The sequence below is a fragment of the Sorex fumeus genome, unplaced genomic scaffold (genome assembly GCF_029834395.1).
Source record: "Sorex fumeus unplaced genomic scaffold, SorFum_2.1 ptg000024l, whole genome shotgun sequence".
Classification (NCBI taxonomy): domain Eukaryota; kingdom Metazoa; phylum Chordata; class Mammalia; order Eulipotyphla; family Soricidae; genus Sorex; species Sorex fumeus.
In genome coordinates, this window is record NW_026606081.1 from 51,192,510 (window position 1) to 51,214,259 (window position 21,750).

Here is a 21,750-nt window from a genome sequence, read left to right on the forward strand (position 1 = left end):
GGAGCTCGGGCGGGTGCCCACAGCCAGGCAACAGTCCCAGCGATCCCACTGGGGTTTCTTGTTCTGCACCTCCCTCCACTGTCCTCCTACTGCCTTCTGGAACTCTCCTTCCAGGCTGAGACCCAACAAGCAGAGGCCAGCCACAGGCCTTGCTGTGTGAGGGCACCCAAAACCCTCAGCCGCTCTATCGCACAGGGAAGCTGGAGCTAGAGGGGTGGGGGGACAGGGGGAAGCTCCAGGGCCACAGGACATGAGGCCTCGGGCTTGAGAGGGTGAGCATGTGTCCTCAGGGGTGCTCTGGGCTCACTCCTGGCTCTACAGTTGAGATCACTCCTGGAGGGCTTGGGGGACCAGATGGGGTGTCAGGGATGGATTAGGGTCAGATGTGTGCAAGGCCAGAGCGCTGCCCGCTGTACTCTCTCCGGCCCTAGGAGTTGTCCCACTTTCCTGTGTGTCAGTGTCCACTGCACCCAGCAGGTAGGGGGGGCATCTCTGCCCAGCACAGAACCCAGGGTCTCGCTCCCAGGCAAAGTGTCAGCCACTTCCTCCCACCTGGGGTCATGCCACGGCAGGCGTGTCAGGGCCGGTGTAAGAGCCACAAGTGGCATCTCTGGATGGCAGCAGGCACAGGTGTGATACGTCAGGCCCCAGGAGCGCCCGGGGGAGACTCAATGTCCAACGATCCAGGATGGTACCGAGGGGCCACAGCTCCACCAGGTGAACCCCTGTTCTTGGCAAGGCCTCCCTGGGGTGCCGAAGACTCCACATGCCAACCCCGTGCTCTTGGGGACAAGGTACGTCTGTCTAGTCTGAGCAGTGACCAGCCTGCCGTATAGGGAAGGTGACGCCTACTTGGCACCACGGATGGTTGGAGACAGAATAAACAGAACTCAGAATCCAAACGCTGGCATCTTAATTCTTTAATGAGGGCAAGTCCTCCTGCGGGAAGCAGGTTCCCACTTATGACAAGTTGGGCCGAAAGTGGATACGGCCGGGCTAAGAGTGGGTGCCAGCCCGAGAGTGGACACCAGCAGGGCCGAGAGAGTAGATACCTGCCAGGCTGAGGGAGTAGACGGCCCCCCAGCGAGAGTAGACGGCTCCCAGGTTGAGAGAGTAGACAGTTGTGGGCTGCAAGTGGACGCTGGCCAGGCTGAGTGGTGCAGGCCAGGGCGAGAGAGTGGACACCCGCAGTATGAGGGGAACAGGCACAGCACGGAGCCACCTCACCCCTCAGCATGTGCCTGAGTCTGCTGGAATGCCTCGTTTCCTCCGTGTGGCCACTGAGGACATGCTGACAACTCCTGCCCTGTCCCTGTGGCCCTGTTCCTGGCCCTGCCCGTGGACCTGTCCCTGTCCCTGCCTGCGGACTGTCCCTGGAAGAGAGAGCGGGGTGCAGGGTTAGGGAATTTCCAGGGAACTTTTCTTCTTTTTCTTCTTCTTCTTCTTCACTGCTGTGTCACCTGATGGCGTCTCCTCTGCTGCCTGCACCTGCTGCAGAAGCTGCTTCTTTCCTTTCCTTTTCTTGGGCTTTGGAGGATGAGTGCCCTCATCCGTGTCCTCGAGTGGCTGCGTCCAGCCGTCTGCCTCTGTGGCAGGGCTGGCAGTGTTTTCGTCCTGGAGACCATCACTCTGCTCTGTGGCCCCAGGCTGCTCTGTCAGGCCCATATGTCTGTCCTTGGCCTCTTTCTTCCTTTTCTTGGCCCTTTTCCCTACCACGGGGGTCTCTGGAGGGTCTGGTCCTGCCACTGAGGAAGGGGCTTTGCCCTTCAGTGCAGCCATGCGCTGGGCGAAGTACTCATGGATGTTGATGGTGCTGGTGGTAGTGCCCGAGGCATCTGGAGTGGCCACGGGGGAGTCATCCTAGGATGGTAGGAGAGGGACATGAGTTAGGGGTCGAGGAGGGGGTTCAGGGGGGCTGCCGGGCCCCAGAAAGGACTCTGAGTCCCCAGGTCCCGGAAGGTGAGGGTCAGTCCCCAGGGAACTGCAGGGGCTCTGGGTACTGAGTAGAAACCTCAGGGTCACCGCATGTGTGAGGACTTACAGTGCCAGCTGGCATGTGGTAAAGGGGCAGAGGGCTCTCTCAGAGGTGTATGTGTGCACTCATGCACGCGCGCACGTGCGTGTGTGTGTGTGTGTGTGTGTGTGTGCCCTCCACTGGACACACAGGCTTGTAAAGGACAGCCTGGCCAGGGAAGGGCACCCAGGCAGGGCCCCACACGGACAAGCTGGTAGCTCAGTGGCCACCAGAGTCCCATTCCTCCCCACTCGCCCACCAGCTGCTCAAGCCATGGCCACGTGCCTGAGGGAGCCTCAGCGGCTGGGCCCCTCCAGGGCCACAGGAGAGCCACGTACACCTGGGGTGGATCCGGCGGGGACAGATGAGGTCCCTCTGCCGTCTGAGTGATGGATGTGGATGCCTGTCTCTAGGCATCTAAAAATAACCAGGTTTCTAGGTCAGGAGCCCAGGATCGGGGGTGGGGGGGAGGGGGGCCCTGGGCCACCCCACCCCCCGCCCCCCGGACAGCAGCAAGTATAAAGGCCCTTGGCTATTGGCCTCTGCTGCCCCTCTCCTGCGAGCATGTGACCAGAGACTAAGACACAGGCCTAAGAGGCCCAGCCAGGGGATGTGGGGCCCAGGGCTCCAGCTACAGGTGCCAGACCAGGACCCACACACTGTATGGAGACGGGCACGGGGACAGGACCGGGTCGCCATACCCTGGAGTGGGCAGGCAGTGAGGGACGGGGCTGGGATGTCCTATGCTGGACAGTGCATCGGGGGACAGGACAAGTGACCTGGTACTGGGGGGAGAAGAGAGAACCGGACACAGGGCCCATCTACAGACCCTGCAGTGAACCCCAACTTCTCAAATTCCAAATTTCACATGTAAATCTTTCATACGACTCTCTGGAACCCATGAGTTCAGGAGTAATCTCTCTACCATCGTGCCATCTCAGAGAACTGCACGTTTTTTAAGTAGGAAATGAGTCTGTGCAGTCAATGCAGGAACAAGGGAAATCGAGACGAAGAAAACGAACCGCAGAAAGGCCCCCTCTTGGCTCGGACAGACAGTGGTGGACGGGAGGAGCAGGAACGAGGCTGCGACTCCAGTAAGGAACCAGAGCCGGAGTCTCTCTCCTCGGGGCTCTCACTGCAAAGGATGCTTCGCCGAGAGAACAGGCAGGAATCAAACCAGAGAGCTGGCTTCCGAAAGCTAATCCCACGTGGCCCCACACCCTCAGGTCGATTGCAGGGGGCTCCTGACAGGGCCCTTCACTCCTCACCCACCTGCCGCACACCTTCAACTTACAGGCTGTGGAGGGGGCAGGGTCATCCCTGGGGAAAGTCCACGGTCCCACGTGCCCGCACAAGGGGTTCCTGGGCCACTGGGGGTTTTTCTCCTCTAAGTCTCCGAGGCTTTTGTAAAGCACCAAATACCCAGAGAACAGAACTGTACAACACTTCCCGGACTGGGGGCGTCACTACCCACCTGGCTGCACTGACACAGTGACGCTTTGAGGGTCAGAGGGCATCACTATGCCCTTGGCCTGCGGGTCGGCAGACCTCGGGCTTCCAGGCCAAGCTCAGGCCCTGTGTGAGTCCACTGGACAGAGCAGCACCCGGCCATCCCACCTACTCGGTCATGCCAGTCACGCAGCCTCTGGAGTGGCCGCGCCCCACTTTCTCCTCTCTGGCTTGCCAAGGCCGGGAAAGGGGGGCTGCAGGAGATGGTGGGTTTATGTCTCCGGCCCTGGGCAGGAAGAGGGAGCACTCCGGGCCCGCGTGCATGGGGGAGATAAGGCAGGCTCTCTGTCCTCGGCACCTTATCAGCTCTTCCTGCAGCCGCCAGCCTGCAGCGCGCCGGCTGGGAGCGGAGAATGAGGAGAGGAGATGGTGCCTGTCTTCAACGCGTCTTCAGACGGCCCGGCCTCCCCAGAAGGGCCTCCAGACCCCCAACACATGCACCCGCTGTCGTCTGCGGCGTGCAGCAGAGATTTCCTGCCCGGCCCAGGTAGCGCCAGCCCCCTGTGCTGACGGAGCTCCAGGAGGTCCTGGTCTGCTCCCGGCGGGACGAGCATTGCATTCCAGGGTGGGGCAGAGGCCAGAGCGAGCTTCGGGAGGAGAATCTGGAGTGAGGGGGCATTGCCCGAGTCCGGGCCTGAGGGAAGAAGGTGTGTGGGAGGTGGGGGGCACCCCTCAATCTCCCTCACGCCCCAGGCTGCTGGGTAGCCACTACTGGCCTACAGTCTTCCTCCTTCCTGGACACCTGCCAGGGGGAGACGTGCCCACTGGGTCTACTCCCACCTCCAGTAACTGGGGCCTAGAGAGGGAGGATACCGCCGAGGACCATGGCCATGGAGGGGGCCCCTCCTCAAACAAGGACCCCACAAAAGTCTAAAGGAAACAGGCTGTGTGCTGGGCAGCCTCCTGCCTGCCGGTGAATGCAGTCACCAAGCCAGATGGAGTGTCTCACGGCCGGCTGGAGGCCTGCAGAGGTCAGCAGGTGGCTTCCCCGCCCCCCCCTTAGGCTATTAAGTCCAGTTCATTTACAGAGGGAGTTTCGCGTGCCTGAAGGGTCCAGGTGGACTGTGACCACAGCACCTAGTAGGAGGAGAGGAAGCCTCAGCAGAGGCAGCCCACTGGGGCTCCAGACTCTGCAGGGCAAGCAAAGGCACACAAGCCCCAAGCTGAAATGACACCAGGGAGGGGACTGCAGAATTTCTTTAAAATGTGAGAAACTGTTTCTCAGTTTTAAAGATGTGAGAGCTGGGCCCAAGCGATAGCACAGCGGGTAAGGTGCTTGTCTTGTACGCGACCAACCGGGGTTCAATGTCCAGCATTGATATGGTCCCTGAGTGACCAGGAAGAAAGACTTAACTGCAGAGCCAGGGGGAACCCTGAGCACCACTGGGTGTGACCCCAAACAAACAACAGCAAGATGCCAAAAGCACTGAGGACATCAAAGAGTGACCAGCAAGCCCCAGGACATGACGGTTCTGTAAGACAAGGGCCAGGGTGAGCGGTCACCCGGCAGGGACAGGGCTGGGGACTGGGCTGGGGGCAGCAACACACGTGGCAGGGCTGGCAGCTGAAAGGCCATCATCAGGGCACACTCTCTTTCTCTCTCTCTCTCTCACACACACGCACACGCACACGCGCACACACCACACATGCACATACAGCAGGGCTGGTGGCTGAAAGGACAGCGCCAGGGTCCTGTGATCCTGACCTGGCTGCAGTGGCCCCAAGGTGGGAGCCGGGCACTTGGCACAGTGGTAGGATGAGGGAAGGAGTCGGGCTGGCCTGGGCACATCTTTAGATATAGGCGGAGTGGAAGTAGCCCTGAGATGTGGGCTGGGGGGCCTAGGAGCTTACATGCGAATGGGGGACTGCTTCCCAAAAGAAACGGGCTCCAAGGGGATGTCCAGGAGCTGGAGAGAGCAGTGGGGAAGGTGCCTGCCACACAGACAGCCAACCCGAATCTGGTCTCCTGAGCCCACCGGGTGTGGCCTGTAACCCAACAGACCAAACAGCAAATGGATGTCCCTCCTCGGAGGTGTGCCCGAGCGCGCGGTGACCCCCACCCCCAGGCCAGCATCACACCCAAGAGCTGGGGTCGCTCCCCAGAGGGACGGGAGGGAACCCCAGCACAGGAGCGGAGAGACGGAGCCGGTGCTTCCCACATGAGCTCATGCCTTGGCCGCCCGCGGCCGCAGCTAATGTTAGCACAGGGTTTTTCCCTGCAGGAGTCACAATTCCTCTCACGGGCAAAACAGGAAGCTCCTGACAGGAATCTTATGTAATGCCAGGAGTGTGGGGGACAGCAGGATGGGGGCGAGCACAGGACGGAGGTGGAGGGGGGAGCCGGGCTGTGGACAGGGGCTCAGAGCTCGCGAGAGACCTGTCAGAGTGGCCAGGGCCTGTCCTGCGCACTCATACAGACATCCTGGGTAGACATCCTGGGTACTTCTTCCCACACACCCACAAACACCTGCACCATGCACACCACTGCCTGTGAGGAAAGATGCACACTCACATACACACACACATATGTATGGGCATGTTACGTGCACACATACACACACATCCCCGCAGAGCACCCTGCCTGTCAGGGCCTGACCTAAGGGTGACCCATGCACACACACGCAGAGTACCCCGATGGGGCCAGACCTCAGGATGACCCATGAGATACACACACACACACACACACACACACACACACACACACACACTCACTCTCTCTCTCTCACTCTCTCTCTCTCCCCCCCGCAGAGCACTCTGCTTGCTGGGGCCCAACCTCAGGGCCATGCACACACACACCTCAGGATGATCCATGAACACATACATGCACACGTTCACTCACAGAGCACCCTTCCTGCTGGGGGCCGATGTCAGAGTGACCCATGCACACATAGCCACACACTTACACACAAACCCACAGAGCACCCTCCCTGCTGGGGCCCCACCTCAGGGTGATCCATGCACGTGCACACACTACACTCGCGCGCGCACGCACACACACACACACACACACACACACACAGCACCCTGCCTGCCGGGGCCCCACCTCAGGGTGACCCATGCACCCGTACACTCCCCCCCCCCCCATCACAGAGCACCCTGGAGCAGGACCATCTCCCCGTGCAGCTGAACTGGTGTGAACAACACTCCCACACGTTTGGATTGCAGTGCCAATGTGCCACCAACATGTACCTCACCACCGGCTTTCCTTGCAGCACCTGCCCTCGGCCACACCCTGTGGGAGGAGCCATGTCCCAGCCCCACCCCGCAGGAAGAGACAACCCCCACCCCCACCCCCCACAGATGTGCCCAGTCATGCTCCTGGGGGTGTCTCTAGGCCAGGCGCCAGCCCTCCAGAACTTTGCCCGATGCTTGCCAGGTGCCAGATCTCACACTGGAAAAACTCCTGGAAGCGAAAGCTTGGACCAGTTCCTGCCCTCTGAGCCTCCCCGGGGCCTGCGCCTCCAGCAGCCGGATTATCACTCTGGTCCCCAGGGAGCTGCCGCCAATAACCCACCAAACCATGCCACTGCCGAGGGCACAAGAGTCCCCTGAGCCAGGAGCTCTGCTGTGCTCCTGAGAGTGCTTCCTTCAGGAACACACAGTGCGCTGCTAAGCCACATGTCCAGGGCTTTGGGCTTTGCGGGGGCTCGGCCACATGTCTGGGGGCTGCAGGCTTTGGCATTCATTCTCATCAAGAAAGGGCCACCGCAGCAGAGTCCAACAGAGGTGACTTTCAGACATGAAAGCTAAGGAGGAGGGGGAGGAGGAGGCAGAGGCGGTGGCTGTGGCGGGGACCGCCAGGGGCTGTGGTGACTCACCGAGCACCTCTCAGAGATTGACCTGCAGATAAACCCACACAATCACAGCAACAGTCTCGAGTAACAGACTCACGCGGGAACCTCCCAACCGCGCTGCCTGCCGGACGACACGGGCCCCGAATGCTTCACACACAGCTGGTTCCACGTGTGAGCCAAGGGGCCAGAGACCGTCTGGCCGGGGGGCCACCCCAGCACCCCAGAGCAGAGGCAAGAGTAAGCTGGAAACCAAAACAAGTTTGAGCAAAGGCGAACTGCTGGGAAGTGGACTTGTCACTTAGCAGTTACTGTCGATAACGTAACTCTCTTGATTTCTCTTTCCTTCCAAGGTAGTTGTTATGAAAAGGCAGCGAGCGGCGAGTATTTCTAGGAATGGCTTGAAAAGAAACAGCACAGCAATGCCCACACGCTGGCAACCTATCACCAACTGTGACCTATGACTACAAACAAAGTCTGGCCTCTGACTAGCCAAGCACCTCCTTTTTGCCTTCTCCCCCAGATAGTTCTGTGATGTGCTGACTTAAAGCTGCAGAGTACAACAAAGCGGATAGGGTCAGCCATCATGCCCGACCATACAAAGAAGAAAAAAATACACCTAGGGTTTCTGGGCTGCAGCAGCAACGCACAGGGTTCACCCTTTCCTCTGTGCCCAGAGATGGTTCCTGGCAGGGTTCAGAAGACCTTGTGGGGTGCCTGGCGTCCAGCCATATACACAACCAGCGCCCTCCCCGCTGCACGAGCTCTCTGCGCCCCCCTCCAACCGTCCTTTTAGGTGACAGAAAAGAAGCTACTGGATTCCAGGACTTAGAAGCAAACCCTGAGTCCAGAGAAAGAAGCCCTCCTCCCATCCCCTCCCAGGTGGGCTGCCTGAGGAGGTGGCACGGAGGGCGCAGGGATGGGCACCAACCACCTCCCAGAGACACCCAAGGATGTGGGGGCAGTCAGGGCCACCCACAGTGGGCCTGAGAGAATCAGAAAACAAATCCCGACACTCTTGCCCTAAACCCCACCGCAGTGGGATGTGTCCCTCGGCCCCAGCCACTTCTGTGACTCTCACTGGCCCTTTCTTTCCCTGCATAAGAGGCAGGTTCCCGGGCGCCCAGCAGTCTGGGGGTGCTTGACATGGGCACTCCATGGCCCCAGACTGCATTTCTGTGGGGGGTGGGCGGCAGCACTCAGGGATCACTCCGGGTGGGCCCCATCTCCTGTCCGGGCTCTAGGCCCTGATTCCCGGCACCGCTGCGCCCCCTCGTGTAAGCTTCTGGGAGCACACCCACCTTCCTAGGGCACAATGGCTCCTGGCTCGCTCCTTCAGCATCAGGGCCCAGCGAGTGGCCCACCTAGGGGCCCTGAGGTGCCTCGGCCTCTGCGAAGCGAACTCAGATTGTGCGTCTGTCCCCGTCTCTAGAGGGGAGCCAAGACTACACCCAAACGACCCACTTAAGGGGGCCGGAATAAAAGGAAGCCAGGATCCCTCCCGCACACAGCTGACCTGGGTTCTAGCAGCATCAACCCACGTGGCCCCAAGCACTGCCAGGAGGGATTCCTGAGTGGAGCAGAAGCAACCCTCAGTAGCACCAGGTGGCCAAAAATACAAAATAAACGAAACAAGACCCAGTAAGGAGCTGTGAGCAACAGACATCACCGGCCCGACACGTCTCCCCCGCAGGGACCCCATGCGCCTCTCCTGCAGGCGTCAAGCCACCGGGGTGCCCACAACCTGCCCGGCGCGGCCCCTCACACACTGAGGCTTGTGCCTCCAGCTCCAGAGCACAGGAAAAGTCCCTTCCTGAGCGCCTGGCGCCAGAGTGCTGCAGACGGGGAGCGGCTGGTCAGCAGGCCAGCCCGACTGGACAGCCATCCTGCTGTCCTGCACAAGTCACAGGGCAGAGACCCCAGAACAGGCCATGAAGGGACCCACAGCTGCACCTTCCACTCCTAAATCCCACCAAGCTCGCAGCCCTAGTCTCACGGATGGTGGGATGATGGAAGGAGCAGGGCAGGAATGGGTATCTATCTGCAGTGTGAGGCGCTGAGCCCAGCAGAGGGTGGATGAAAAGGAGGAGCGAGGCCATGTTAAGGGTGTGGGGACACAAACTCAGAACCAGCCAGGGCACTGGGGCCACCCACAGCCCAGCCAGCTGGGCGCCCCCACCCCAGTCAGCCAGGTGCGGAGCTCCCAGGAGCACACGGGCCACAAAGCTTGGCAACCACGTCCCTTTTTTCCAGCTAGGTGGCACCCTTGGGCCCTGGAGTCAATGTCCCTCCCTGCATCGCTCTCCCATGTCCCTCTGTGCCCCCTCCCGTAGGCTCCACTCTGCCGGCAGGGACATGTGATCACACCGAGCTGGGACAGTCCCCGAGTGCCACTGGAGAGAGCATTCACCCCGAGACCAGCAAGACTACAAAAACCATCATTGCAACACGCGCAGGCCTGGCCGACACCAGGAAGGTGGTGCCCTGAGTGGGCAACAGTGGACACAGCCTGGGCCAGAGAAGCCAAGGCTGGGAGCGACCAAGAGTGGCACTGAAGGGACTATGCAGGACCCAGGGACGGAACAGGGGCTGTCCCGGAGTGGAAGCACATGAAAGGGGGATCCCCTTTGACCCCGAGCCCAGCCCTGAGAGCAGGGGGCTCCCCCCTGACCTCCCAGTAAGCCTAGAGGTGACCTTCCTGCCGTCCCCTATAAGCACAGGGAAACAGGGCACGTGCCTGCCCGTGGGCTGTTCCAGGCCACCAGCAGACGGACGGTGAGCAGGGCCAGGCCCCCGTCTGCCCGGGCTCCCCGAGCTTGGAGCGTGTGGCAGGACCCAGGGCAATCAGCTGCGGAGGAAATCAGGGAAATTCAAGTCCAGAAACTATTTTGGGATAAAGCGCTGATTTTCACCAATTGATTATCTTGCCACAGAGAAAAACCAAACAGCCTGGGAGACAGAAGTCGAAAGCATGCTCTTTTCTCGTCTCTAGAATCCCGTTCCTCGATCAAAGGCAAAAAGCAGAGCTAAAATAGCAAGGGCAGCAGAAAAGGAAAAGTTGGGAGAAACTGCAGTCACACAAACTGGAGTTAAAAAATGACTAAGTTTCCTTGATGTATGAATTTGCTGGAAAGCCATTTATCAGCAGCCTGCTTCTCCGGCGCACAGTCCCTCAAGCCGAGAGCCATGTCATTCCGCTTTGACTGATTAATTAGCCAATCAGGGGGCATTTTTCATCCTGCGGCCTGACGCTTCTCCCAGCGAACGTCTGGTCTCTAATGGCGACACATTAAGCCAACTCGGCTGTTTCCGCGCCGGGGAGTGACCCAAAGGGAAAGGGAGCAGATAAATCAAAGCGCCCCTCAGTCTCCCTTCAGCCCTTAACAAAACCCCCAAGGAGCGCACGGCGGGAGGGACCCCGGCAGCCCCTCCCGTGAGCAGCAGTAATTTATCCCGCTGATTAACAGGCCACCGACATGAGTGCCCAGAAGCCGACACCAGCTCCTCTTCCTTTGTCACGGCTGCAGAGGCCCTGCCTCTGACACGCAGCGGGACTCAATGTCCCCATTTCTGTGTATGTGTGTTGGGGGGTGGGGGCACTGCCTGCCCCCGGTGTGTGGATCTTGCAAGCCTGTCCCCCTGTCACGCCCCCAACCAGCACATAGCCATGAATGACCATCCCTGCAGCTCGGCAACTCCCGGGTCCTAGGGGAGCCTGGTTTGGGGTCAGGGCTGGATGGGGCCTCAGGGTAGGTGGGAATCGCTTGCAGACGGTCCCCTCAGAGGGGACTGGCTGGACTTTCTGGCAGACTGTCCATCGGCCCTTCACTCTCTGTGATACTGGCCAGTGCACTGGGCTAGGGAGGGTCTGGCTGACAGAGACCCCACGGCCTCCAGGCTCTGTCCCTCTGGGCCCAGGCCACATCCAGCCCTAGACGGTTCTGGATATTGAACCCTGATTCTTTGTGGTCTGGAGGGCTTTGTCTGTTCTGGGTTTGGGGCTACAGCAGTGGTTCTCCGTGCAGACCCAGGAGAGAGAGGACGGTCACAGCACAGAACCGGGACAAAAGAAACTCACACAGACTTGGGAGAGAGGAGTCATACAACACAGACCCAGGACAGAGGAACACTCACACAGCACAGACCCGGGACAAAGGGGAGTCACACAGCACAGACCCGGGACAGAGGGAACCGTCACACACAGACCCCGGAGAGAGGGGAGGTCACAGCGCAGATGGCGTGGCCTCACAGCTCAGTACCTCTGGGGTCTTCTTTTTGTGCCTTTTCCCAAAAATGCAGTCGAGATCTGTGGTGCTCCGAGATGACAGGTCCTTCCCTGAAAGAGAGCATGGTGCCGCTGAGTCCCAACATCCATCAGCAAGCAGCAGAGACACAGGAAACTCCAAGGGCAAGAGGATGTAGGAGAAGAAACTGTCAACTACTCCATGAGTGGCCCCCCCTCCCCCCAAAAGAGAGAGACAAACCACCCTGGTTCCACACAGAGCCAGCCATCACCAGGGCTAGGCAGCCGCCCCATCCAGTTCTGACCGGTTCTGCCTAGAGACCCATCCCAAAGAGCCCACTGCGACTGCCCACTTCCCAGCTCATCTCACCCTCCAGCTCTCACCCCAGTTCCCAGCCCAGCCACTTCCTTGCTCGCAGCAGCTGCTGTGTGTGAAACGTGCTGGGCAGAACCCAAGCAAAACCCCAGAGCACCAACACACACGGGATGAAGTCCACCCTGGCCCGGAGATCAGAAACCCCAGTGACAGGACAGGTGGCCGAGGTGCCAGTTGCACCCACTCTGCAGGAAGCATCCAGGCCACCACCACTTAGCCACCGTCCCCCAGCATCAGCCGTGCAGCTGGCGCCCAGGTCGAGATGGACCCTCCTCAGCCGGTCCCACGGGAGGGCAGGGGGCACACCAGGGGTCCCAAGCTAAGCCCTGGGACAGAAGGCCGAGTGTGTAAGTGGCACATGGCCTGGACCTCACTTTATTTTATTCTTTTTATTTTCTGCTTTCTGGGTCACACCTGGCAATGTAGAGTGGTTACTCCTGGCTCATGTGCTCAGGAATTATTCCTGACAGTGTTGGGGGACCATATGGGATGCTGGGAATCAGCCCCGGGTTGGCCGCATGCAAGGCAAATGCCCTACCACTGTGCTATTGCTCCAGTCCCCTGGATCCTCACTTGAGACCCCATCCGCCAGCTTCCCCAAAGGACAGAGCCAGTACCGAGCACTTCGGGCGGGGCTGCACTGGCAAACACAGGAAACGAGGGCAGAGAGTGGCAGAGGCGGGGCAGGTCGAGTCTCTGCTGTGGCCTGGCTGGTGGTGGGAGAGGAGCAGTGCCCAGGCCAGGGTCCAGTGAGCCGCATACACAGCCCCTCAGCCGCCTGGCGCGCCAGACTGCCAGTAGCCAACACAGCAGGTGGTGCAGGGCTGCCACCTAGTGGTCTCCGAGGACAGCGCACAAGGGAGCGGGAGCACCAACTGGGTGAGGACTCAGGGAGCTGCCACCTGTGAGCAACAGAAGTGGGACCACACCACGTCCTGCTCTGCCTCCGACACCCAGTCTGCTGCCCCACTCCGGAGCTCAGGCTCCTGCCCTACCGGGCACCGCACAAGACATGCACAGCCCAGCTGGGGCGGCTGCCCACCCTTGGGAGGTGCGGGTGAGAGCTTGAGCCTGAAGAAGCCCACACAGAGCGGGTGCCTGGAGGGAGAGACGCACAGAGCAGGTCCGAGGAGGGGAGAGAAGCTCAGAGCGGGTCCGAGGAAGAGAGACGCAAGCACCTTTGGTGAACTTCGTGTAATGCACACGGCTTCTGGAGATTCTGGACTTTTCCTCAAGGCTGAAAGATTTCTTTCCCTTGCGGTCCGAGGCATCTGTCGGACAAGGAAAGAAAATGTCACACAAGTCCGGTGACTCCCTTTCACAGGGATGTGGCGGCTCCAGCAGCCTTCGAAGTCCAACACTGACCAATGCCCAGTCAATTCTCAGATAAGTGCGAAGGGCAGGCAAGACGGTCCTCCAGGCTGGATGATGCTTCCACATTCTAACCTTCCTGGGTGGGTGGGGATGAGAGGGGAGACAAAGGAGAGGGAAGAGTGGGGGGGGGGGAGGGGGGGAGGAGAGGGCAGGGGACATAGAGCGAAAGGCTGGAAAACACTCACACAAGCTAACAGCAAACTCAAAGGCAGGGAGAGACCAGAGAGCTTGTAAGCTGAAGAATGTAGAAAGAGACTGAGACAGACATCACATACCGTGAAACCCAACTAGGAGTAACTCTATGAATCACGGTGCCTAAGTGAAAAAATACATTAAAAGCAAAATCCTCAGGGCTGGAGCGATAGGACAGTGGGAAGGGCGTTTGCCTTACATGCGGCCAACCCGAGTTCGAGCCCCAGCATCCCATATGGTTCCCCAAGCATCAGCAGGAGTAATTCCTGAGTGCAGAGCAAGTAGAAACCCCTGGGCATGGCCCAGTGTGACACAAAAAGCCAAAAGAAAACCCAAAAAAAAACAAAATCTCCTTGAAATCAATGAAAATGAAGAGAGCACCTAGAGGATCCAGCAAAAGCAGTATTAAAGGGGAAATCGGCAATAACAAAGGCTCCCCCAGGAAACCAGAAAAACCTCAGAGCTTGAGAAACTAGAAAAAGAACAGCAAATAAACAAGGTATACAGAAAGAAGAAAACAGTAAAAATTAGAGTGGAAATCAACGATCCTGAAATCAATAAGGCAATGCAAAGGCTCAGGGAAACCAGGAGCCGGTTTTTGAAGAGCAAGACTGACAAATCCTTGGCCAGAGTCATGAGGAAAGAGAGAAAATCCCCCAAAAGGAGTCAGAGATGAAAAGGGGGGAACTGACAGTAAATACTGAACAGGTGACTATGGGTGACTGTATGCCCCTGAACTGGGGACCCCCAGGAATGGGCGGGATCTCAACATCATAAAACCTCCAAGACTGAGAGAGACGAGGGGCAAAACGCAGCGAGACCAGTAGTGAGGGCACCAAAGGAGTAATGAAGAAGCTCCCCAGAGGGGCCAGAGCCACAGCACAGCGGGGAGAGCATTTGCCTTGCGTGCGGCTGACCCAGGTCGAATCCCCGGCATCCCACAGCACCGCCAGGAATGATCCCTGAGCAGGGAGTCAGGAGTAACACCTGAGCATCACCAGATGTGACCCAAAAGTAAAACAAGACAAAAAAAAGAATCTCCCGAAGAACCAAAGCCCAGGTCCAGAGGTGGTGTCCACTGGTGAGATCCAGAAAACCTTCAGGGAAGATTTACGAGCTCTTCCAAAATACCTAGGAAATGAAAATTCCTCCTAATAGCCTCTCTGAAGTCAACGGCACCCTAATGGCAAAAGTAGGGTTCTACTGAGCACAAAAACGAAGCCAGACAAAGACCAGGCTAAGGAACCAGAGAAAGAGAGAGGGAGAGCGAGCGAGAAAGCGGGGGAAGGAAAGAGAGAGAGGGTGGAGCGGGGGAGAGAGAGCATGCGAGAGCAAGAGTGAAAGAGAATGCCTTTCCCCTCGTGCCTAGGTCCGCGGTCTGTCCGCAGTGAGAAGAGACCAGGGCTGGGAGGGCAACGGCAGCAGCACTCAGAGGGCCCCAGGTGCCCTGTTGGCGAATGCACGGCAAGGTGGCCCCAATCCTGAAGGCGTTCGGGCGCAATGGCAAGGGAGGTGACCTGGTCCTGGAGATACTCGCAGGACCACACTGCCCTGTGGTCACATTCAGAGAGCCCCTGGAGACAACGGCAGTTCTCGGGGTGGAGAGTGCTGGATGGTGCGTGCACACTCATGGACGGCCGCAGACAGGGTGCGGGAGAGAAGCGCCTGGACTTCTGCCTCAGCAGAGTCCATGGCCATGACAGCCCGGCCTTCCAAGACGCGGTGAAAAGCTCAGTGACAGGAAGCTGCTCCTACACTGGCCAGGGAAGCGGAAGGGTCAAGTGGGGGGACACAGCGCCCACAGCCCCTCTCACGACTGATGCGGGAGAGCCGCAGTCAGCTCCAGCCGCCCTGGGGCAGTTTCTCCTGCTGAGCATCTCGAGACTGACTCCTCCCCGCCGAGCACTGAGGCTCTCCTGAGGAGTCAGGTCTGTCTTAGTGCAGAACGGGCATGGGCAGGCCCCTCAGCACGCCTTCCCGCCACAGTCCAAGGGTCTCCCGGCTCAGCACGCCTTCCCACCAGTCTCAGGGTCTCCCAGCTCAGCACGCCTTCCCACCAAGGCCTGAGGGCCTACTCAACTGGGTCTCTCAACTGTTTCTGTTCTGCTTTGTTTGGTTTTGGGGACACACCCGCCAGTGCTCAGGGATCACTTCTAGCAGGGCTCAGGGGACCTTCTGGGGGCAGGGGCTGGAACCTGGGTCGGTCACATAAAAGCCAAGAGTCCTGTCCACCCTCCATCTCTCTGGCCCTCAGTCCTACTTCATGACAGTCACCTTATTGTCTGAGGTTGGAATAATCTGTCTTGCCATTATCAAACTCCTGACTGGAAAACAAGTGTCTGCTTAGGACTAAAGCACCACAAACACGTAAGTGAAAATGAGTATTGACACCCCCCGCCCCCCGGCGCCCCACAGAAAGAGCTGGCAAGGCTCCCACCGAGGTGCCAGGGCCCCCCTACCTGCAGTTTCCTGCCCGTGATGAGAGTTCAGCGCAGCCAGGAGCTGGTTAAAATCATCCTGATGAGCAATCCAGTTGTCCTGAATATATGAAACAGAAAATTTCACACGAAATGTTTTGTCAAAATGTTTTGCAAACTGGAATGGACAAGAAATAACACGCATTCAAAATACAAAGGATCAGTTATCAAAGAGGAACTTCTTGGGAGCGTCAGCCCCGATTCCAAAAGCGGATACTCCCACCGTAACCAACCTCCAGCCAGGCCCTTAGGCGGCAGCGTGCTGATGGGGCGAGAGAGCAAATAAGTCTCCTTTCCTTTGGAAGCGCATGTGGGACAATGGGGAAAGACGGAGAAAGACTGCCATTAGCAAATATTCAGGGGACTGGAGGCCATAGGCAGTGACGTGGAGAAAGCAGCCTTTGATCCAAAGGAACCAATGTCCCCAACTCACCTGGGGGGAAGATGGAGGAAGCGTGGAGGATGTTTGGGTTTTGGGTCACAGCTGCTAGCGCTGTCGGGGCCGAGCAAGGCCAGGGACTGACCCCAGGTCCCCCAGACTTGAGCCCCCAAGCGTCTCCCTGGCTTCCGCCTCATCCATTCAGAGAATGCTGCCGAGTGCCCCTGACGGCCAGGTGAGTTTAGGAGGGTAACAATGATCCCCTGCCACTGCTACCTTCAAAGCCAGCCTGGCAGCGACCCTTCCTCCAGGGTGTAAATTGGAGTCGAGGTGCAGAGCGGGGCTGCCCCATTGCTGCTGTGACTCGCAGCTGCCACTGCCTTCTACCAGTTACACGCCAAGCCGGTCATGCATGGGGTCAGTGTCCAAGGCCACGCAGTGCAAAGAACCGGGCCTGCTGTTCCTGCCTGTTGGAATCAGAGCAGGTCAGGGAAAGATAGACACCCTGCAGATGCCCATCAGAACCAGGAGCACAAGTCCCAGAAGGAGCATTTCTGTGGCACTCTGACACGCAGAGCCACAAAGTCAGCCGGGCTGTGGTGAGAAAGAGAACGGTGGGGACGACAGGGCACAGCAGTCAGTGGGCACTAGACCAGGAGACCTGGTCAAGGGCCCCTGGGCCAACTGGTATCCAGAAGACAAGCCCCGGGAGGAGGCGAAGGAGCAAGTGCTTTCAGCCTCACACTTACCTCGTTGTTGACGGTAGCGCCCAGGCCCAGGTTGTTGTTCTTCACCCGGACCTTGATATGCTCTGTGGCGCCCTGCTCCTGCGCGCCCAACCCCTGCGGGAGAGACAGCGGCAGCACCCATCAGCCGAAGGCCCCTTCGCCCCCATGGCCACCCCTGGCTGAATCACAGACGCGCTGATGGGGCTCTCATGGCACTGGACGTGCAGGAACAGGTTCCGAGAGTAAGGGCCAGACCTGGCCACACCAAGGCCCTGGAGAACAGCACCGTGCAGTGCCCTTGGAACCCCGGCCTCTGGGAACAGCCCTCCAGGAGGGGCCCAGAGACGCTGGGGGCTCCTGACAGCCCCGGCAGGATGAAGTCATGTATAAGACACAATCAAGGTTCACAGGGCCTGGAAAAGCCTGGATGGAATTTGACCTTTTATTTTCTTCTTCTGGTTTTTGGGGCACACCCCGCAGTGCTCGGGGATCACTCCTGGAAGAATTCGGGGGGACCTATGCAGTACCAGGGATCAAACTCCGGTTGGCCACATTAGCCCTGAGGGATCTCTCTAGCACCTCTGGCCTTACTTTGAAGATGAGTGGGACGAGCAACAGCGTTTCAACAGCAGTCACATGGAGAAGGAGGGGAGGCCAGAAGCCACGAAGGGCAATGTCCTTTCTCAGACCAAAAGCAAGGGGGCCAGCGGCAGAGTGGCGCCCAGCAGGAGAGGGGCAGTGTGGGGGTTCTGAGTCAGCAAGAAAGACCTCCCCTCCCCCAAAACATAAGGGGCAGGGAGGAGGGACCGTCAGCGAGGGACCAGCTGCAGGAAAGGGCAGTTTTCAAAACACACGGCCCGGATCTGATGCAGGTGACCCAGCTCACCTGAGCACAGCAAGGCCCGGGCTGCCGCCACATGCAGAGGGGCTGGGGAGAGAAGGAAGAGATAGGAGTGGGCAGGCCGAGGGGCAGCAGGGTGGGAAAGGAAGGACAGTGGGAGCGCAGGTGGGCCAGCAGAGCCATGGAAGGAGCCCGGGCAGACGAGGGCTCTCAGCACACAGGGTGGCGCCAAGGCCCAGGGCATCGTTAGTGCACACAGCCGGACAGCCACACATGCCACGGCCCACTCCCAGGCCAGGCCAGTCAGGCCCACTTCATCGCTGACACGCATCCATGCGAATCTGACTTTCTCATCCTGAAAGATGTGATGACTCAGCTTTTCCTCCAAATCACTTCCTGCTGCTGATTCCCTATCTCTTCCTTTGCTTTTGTTTTTAGGTCACACCCTGCAATGCTCAGCCATTACTCCTGGCTCTGCACTCAGGCACTACCAACTCGTGGAGGATTCAGGGGACAAAAGGGATTGAATACCAGGGATTGAACCTGGGTCAGCTATGTAAAGGCAAGCACCCTCCCCGCTGTGCTCGGGCTACGGCCCGTATTTCTCGCAGTCTCCTAAGAGATCAGCGTCTGTGACCCCGATTGGTGTGCGCAGTGGGGCAGCTATCCTGCTCTTCTCTGAAATACCTTTCCTTTCGACCACCCCATCTTCTCCAACATCCTCTGGCCAAACTTGGACTCATCATTGCTCCAGGCTGTGTTCTGTGGGTCCACCGCCCACTTCTGCTTCCTCCGGCCTAGAAGGGACAAAGCATACCATCAGCAATCTGTCCTTCAGGCCTAACAAGCACACACACCGTGTGCCTGCACTGACCTGGGCACAGGTGTGCTCTGGGACCCCCTCAGCGGCCAGCACAAAGGCTGTGCTCTGGTCAGGTCCCTCCCGTGGCTGGTCTCACCAGCTGCACATTCTCAACCGACTACCTATGTTAGTCGACAGAATAAAAGGGTTCCCCTAGGGCTGGAGAGGCAGGACAGAGGGCAGGGGTGCTTGCACAGCACACAGCAACGCAGGGACCCCCCAAACCCTGCCTGAAGTGACCTCTGAGCACAGAACCTGCTGTAAGCCCCAAGCACTGCGGGGTCTGGCCCCCAAATCCAACAAGCAAAACAGAAAAGGGTTCCTGCCACATTCTCTGGGCAGTGACCTCATGCTCAGAAGTCACGTGCCCACCTTGGGGACATTGAAGGTCTCAGCTGCCACATCGCGTGCCCAGGACACAATCAGGTACACAAGGAGACTGAGGGTCCTGCTGAAGGGATACTGGGAGAGGGATTCACTGTCCACTAGTCACAGGCAGGGCTCTCTGAGGACCCTGTGAGCTGACCTAGGTTCCCCGCACCCTGTTCACACTCTTTTCCTTGATCATCTTTCCCTGCGTGTAAATTCTTATCCATGAACACTGGGTGACAGCAGCGAGGGCAGGCCCAGGGGTGGGCAGTGCGCCTGACAATGCAGACCCTCTTCGGAGATAACCACCCTGGAACCGTGGGACACTCTAGGGCTGACGGTACATGATCCTCCCAGGACAGTGGCCAGGGGCTTCACTGTCCCGTTACTCCTTGTTCAGCACCACTGGGCTTATGCCATGATCCTGCGGACTCCGGAAGGGCTTGTGAGTCCCGAGAGTCAAGGCCTTTTCTCCACATTTACTTTCTGACAAAGACAGAAGTATCAAAAGAGCCAGGGAAGCCACAGCTGTGGATCTGACACCATGCATGCATACACGCACACACACGCGCACACACACACACACACACTCAACCAAGCCACAGCTAAGTTTAAGGAGGCCAAAGCTGAACATTTCATTCCAACAAGCACCGAGCATGGTTTGAGGGGGATAGTTTCAAAGTGCAATAATTCCAAGTGTCCAGAAAGAAAAAGAACTTATATTAAAAAGTAGTGTCTGGACAAATATCCACGAGAAGAATGGAAGTGAGGGTGAGAAATGAAATCCCAGTTTCAGCCACAGGGTGGCTGGAGCTGGAGAGCTTCTGCCTTCAAGGGGAGCCCCACAAAGAGAACATTCTGCTCATCAGAGAAGTACAGGATAAAGGACGTTTTTAAATTTGAGGACGTAATGGGGAGATCTGCAAACAGGACAAGCATCTATGGTGAAGAGACAGGAAAGCAAGACAGAGACCCCAAGACAAGGAAGGGCAGCCAAAGGCAACAGTGCCCAGAAGTGGAGACAGAAGACGTTCGGGTGCTGGGGGGCGGTGGAGGGGACACGCAGTGGGCTGCAGCAACCAATGCTGCCGCAATCCCAGCCAGCCCCAAGCACTGATCACCAACCATGCCAGGTCCACGGGCAGCAATTCTCTAAAGCTACAAGACAAAATGCTGGCATGGGTGTGAGGATGTGGAGTCGAGGCGGAGAGAGGAACCAGTCAGATCCTGCCACCTTCTGATTCAGAGCTGCTGGCACCCACAACAGTGCCCACTCGAGGTGGCCACCTCCCAGGGCAAGTTTTCCGAGACCCGCAGAAGTTACTGGAACAGAGGTCGAGGGAAGAGACAAAAAATGAGCAGCAGCGTGGGCGCCGAAGGCCCCGAGGGCCTGCACAATCCAGACGCCGTCCCAGAAGCTGAGAAGGGTCCAGTCCCGGGGGCTGAGCCCAGGGAGCGCGCCCACGTGAGAACGAGGTCTGCAAGTTCCGGGACCGAGAGAAAAGAGATGCGAAGGCGGAGAAACACGCGGATCAATTTTGAGCTAATTGAACTACACCACTCCCCCCACGGACCACCGGGCCGGGGGGTGGCTTCTCGCGGGAGAGCCCAGCTGACCACACGGAGCTCGCCGGCGTGCCGGGGCCCCACGCGGCCTCTCCCACGACCCACGACCCACGAGCCCGCCCCGCCCGCGCCCCGCACTCACGCTCAGCCAGCATCGACATGCCGCAGAGCCGGGACCCCCGCGGGCCTGGACGATCAGCGGACGCCGGGCAGCACGCGGACGGCTGGAACTTGCAGACGCGCCAGCAGGTGGACGGCCGCGACCAGGCGCGCGATGATGACGTCAGAGAGGCGCGACGCTCTCCGTGCCGCGCGGAGGTGAGGGGCGTGTCTACAGCGGTGGGCGGGGCCGCGGTGGGCGGGGAGTCGCGCTGGCGCCGGGAGGCGGGGCTGGGCGGGGAGCAGAGTGACCGGGTCTCAGGTGCGTGGACGCCGGCGGAGGACGTTACCGCCGCGGAGGAGCAGATGTACTTAGGGCCCTTCGGGAGCGGCTACTGCAGAGCCGGCGCCCCCAGCATCTCTGCCCGCGCCAGTTTAGGAAACGCCTGTGCTTTCTGAGAGTGACGGGGAGGGACCCCGAGGCCCAGCAGCGCATTGTGATAAGGAGCGGGATGCTTAGCCCCGCCTTGGCGCAGTCAGAGCTGTTCGCGGTGGGTGCCTAGAGTTTGGGGACGTCGGCTGGAGGCGAGGCTCTGCCCTGGGGCTTCTGTCCTCCAGGTGCTACCTCTGCCCGCGGAGGTCATGGGTGAGAAGGTCGGAGGGGCAGAGCTGTCATCTATGACATCCGTAGCTAGAGAAGGAGACCATCCAGATGATTGCAGCCGTGCCTAATGTCCATCACTTCTTCAGCGAGGCATTGTTGGTCTCGTTTTGTTTTGCTGGTGTCCCCCACTACCACATGCATTCTGGAGCTTCGGGGCTTGTCCTAGCCATCTCTGAATCTAAACCAGCGCCCCACAAAATAAGCTGAGTGCAGTAGGGGCACCACAGATGTCTGTGAAGTTTAAGTGAGGTACCTCTGACTGGCCC

General features: G+C 58.9%; 1 protein-coding gene across 1 annotated transcript; it reads right to left on the bottom strand.

Annotated features, from left to right (window-relative positions):
* Positions 1 to 923: 923 nt before the first annotated feature.
* PINX1 (PIN2 (TERF1) interacting telomerase inhibitor 1) lies at positions 924 to 20,939 on the bottom strand. Its single transcript, XM_056114163.1, has 7 exons — positions 20,864 to 20,939; positions 18,612 to 18,721; positions 17,105 to 17,197; positions 15,959 to 16,037; positions 13,112 to 13,204; positions 11,574 to 11,650; positions 924 to 1,860 (listed from the first exon to the last, which is right to left on the bottom strand). The coding sequence occupies exons 1-7, from the start codon at positions 20,880 to 20,882 to the stop codon at positions 1,399 to 1,401; spliced, it is 933 nt and encodes a 310-aa protein (XP_055970138.1). The 5' UTR covers positions 20,883 to 20,939; the 3' UTR covers positions 924 to 1,398.
* Between the last annotated feature and the right edge of the window lie 811 nt (positions 20,940 to 21,750).